Here is a 2845-nt window from a genome sequence, read left to right as displayed (position 1 = left end):
TAATTCAGTTTCAGTAATTGAATTCATAACTGAATTCTTCAATTCAGTGTAACTGAATTTCTGAAATTCAGTTTCAGTGTAATTGAATTCTTGAAATTCAGTTTCAGTGTAACTGAATTCTTGAAATTCAGTTTTAGTGTAATGAAATTCAATTTCAGTGTTTGATTTTAGTTTTAGCGAAATATTAAGTTTTAGCAAAAACTTTAATTCAAAAAAAAAAAAAACAATTTCACCAAAATTCAATTACAGTGATGTAAGCGTGCGTCAGCAAGTGTCAGCATGTGTCAGAAGAGTAATTTAAGATTATAAGTTATAAGAGGTTTTGAAAGAGTTTCTAGATGGGTGGGGTAAAATTAGGCACTATTAGGATAAAATGTAAATAATAATATAAGTTATATATATAATATTAAACGGGTGGGTCGACTGAAATGGGTGTAACTAATAATACCCAGCAGGTTGGTGCTTGTGAGATGAACCCGACCCAACTCAACCCGAGGTAAACGGTTTGGTGGGTTGATGCTCAACCCTAGCTGGAAAGATGATCGAGGGAGAGACCAAAGGAAGAGAGGGTGGGGTTCAAATTAAATCGGGGGTTGGTAGGATATTTTTCTTTAATTTTATTTAAAGATCAAATAAGAATATTTTTATGGCTCATCCATCAACTATACAGGGTATTTTATATTGGTATACGAACAAAAAAACAATCAAATTCATACATTAACTAATGCAAACCTACAAATTATGTTCGTCAGGTTTCCTTCCTAAAAAGTGTTAATTTGTAGATTTTCATTAGTTAATGTATGAATTTGAAAAATTTTTTGTTCATGAACCAATCTAAAACATCATATATAGTTGTTAGATGTATTTATTCTTATGCCTACTTTTATTTATTAATTAAATAATGGGTTGATTACAATTTATCTCCCTAAACTATTGGGGGATACACACTTTACCCCCAAACTAAATTTTTGACACTTTTTTCCCCTAGACTATGTTCCATTAAACACATAGTCCCCTTTCGTTAAAAAATTAAATTCAAATTGATCATTATTTTTGCACACGTGACATTCTCTTTTATCTCTTTGTATGCAAAACTAATAGAAAATATTTTCTTTTTTTAAGGGTTAGGGGTCTTATGTTTGACAAAATATAGTATGGGGTTAACTCTCAAAAATATTAGTTTGGGGGGGGGGGGGTGGGGAGGGAAGGACAAAAGATAATTAACCGTAATTAATAAAAAAGACCACCAAATTACGATTGGGAGCAAATTTGTTCTCTTTTTTTTAAGGAGAAAAGACTACAGACAAAACCACATGAAAGTCAAAAAGTTTAAAAGAAGCGTTGGGCCCATTGATTGTGGGTCCCACTTCAAAGTACACTTAGAGAAGCTCTAGCCGCTGCCAACCAGCATACGTCCAGGTCCATCGCCATTTCACTGGCCAACCAAATGCTGTTGGGTCCCACTCTTGTGGGCCCCACTCCTGAATCAAACCTGAGTAGCTCCTGACTATAAAACAAGCCAAAACAAACGATTGTTCTTCCCCAGTTCCCCCCCATACATACATACCTGTGCTGTGTAGTGTGTGTACCTACCTACCACCTCTCCCTCTCTAGACTCTTCTGGTTGCTGTATGGTAAAATTCCATTAAACCCAACAATGGCGGACTACGGCCGTGCAATATCTCTCTCCCAAGGCCGAGACCTCTCTCACACTTCCGACGACGATGAATCCGAGCAGCACAGTCCCCGCAGCATCCCCACACTCTCCGGCAGCGCGTGTGGCGCTGGCGGAGGAGGAGGAGGAGGAGGGTCGTCGTCGGCCAAGTCCAAAAAACTCGAGATGGGCTCAGCAGGCGAGATCTCAACAAAGAAGCCGAGAGGAAGGCCACCGGGGTCGAAGAACAAGCCCAAACCGCCCATCGTAATCACCAAGGACTCGGAGTCAGGCATGAAGGCCGTGGTTCTCGAGATCTCCGCTGGGTCCGATGTGGTGGAGACCCTCATACACTTCGCTCGCACGAGACACGTGGGTATCACTGTGCTTAGCGGTTCGGGGTCGGTGTCCAACGTTACACTGCGACACCCTCTGACGTCTGTGTCCCACGCGCCGTCTCTGATGTCGCTCCATGGACCCTTTGCCCTGCTCTCTCTCTCAGGCTCCTTCATGGAATATTCTAGTACTACTTGTTCATCAACAACACCATCATCAAAACTAGCTGGAGCAGCAGCAGCAGCCTCGTCGTTTGGGATATGCCTTGCGGGGGCACAAGGGCAGGTGTTTGGAGGGATTGTTGGTGGGAAGATAATAGCGGCGAGCGTGGTGGTGGTGGTGGCGGCCACCTTCTCCAACCCGGCATTTCACAGGTTGCCTACTGGTACTGTTGGTGGTGGTGGTGGTGGTGGTGAGACTGATGATGATGGAGAAGCTGAGCAGCATCATCATCAGGAGACTAAGCATCGTTGCATTGTTGGGAATCAACATCATATTGAGAGTTCAAATATTTCAAGCGGGTCTACTGTTGCTGCTGCCATGTCCATGTCAGTTAATTACACCAGTGTTGCCAGTCCAACACCTATCAATTGCCAGATCACTCCTGACCACCATGTCATGCCTTGGGGTCCTCCCTCTCGCCCTCCTTACTAGGCATTCGCTAGCATTATAAGGCAGCATAATTGTCTTTGTTATTATTATTATTTTTTTTTGGTAAACCATAATTGTCTTTATTGGGGAGCCTGGTAGGTTTAGTTGGTTTCCTTTTTTTCTTTGGTAATGGGATTTCGTCGTGACTGGGTACGTAGTTGATGATTTAAACAATTAATACCTAGCTTTGTGTCCTAATTTATG

At 41.9% G+C, this 2845-nt stretch overlaps 1 protein-coding gene across 1 annotated transcript; it reads left to right on the top strand.

The window, feature by feature from the left end:
- Window positions 1-1657: 1657 nt before the first annotated feature.
- LOC147299423 (AT-hook motif nuclear-localized protein 28-like) lies at window positions 1658-2644 on the top strand. Its single transcript, XM_086230087.1, has 2 exons — window positions 1658-2433; window positions 2509-2644. The coding sequence occupies exons 1-2, from the start codon at window positions 1658-1660 to the stop codon at window positions 2642-2644; spliced, it is 912 nt and encodes a 303-aa protein (XP_086086213.1).
- Window positions 2645-2845: the final 201 nt, after the last annotated feature.

Source organism: Dryas octopetala, chromosome 1 (genome assembly GCF_963921425.1).
Source record: "Dryas octopetala chromosome 1, drDryOcto1.1, whole genome shotgun sequence".
NCBI classification, from domain to species: Eukaryota; Viridiplantae; Streptophyta; class Magnoliopsida; order Rosales; family Rosaceae; genus Dryas; species Dryas octopetala.
The sequence above is the reverse complement of the archived record's forward strand: the minus strand, read 5'-3'. Positions and strand labels throughout refer to the sequence as shown.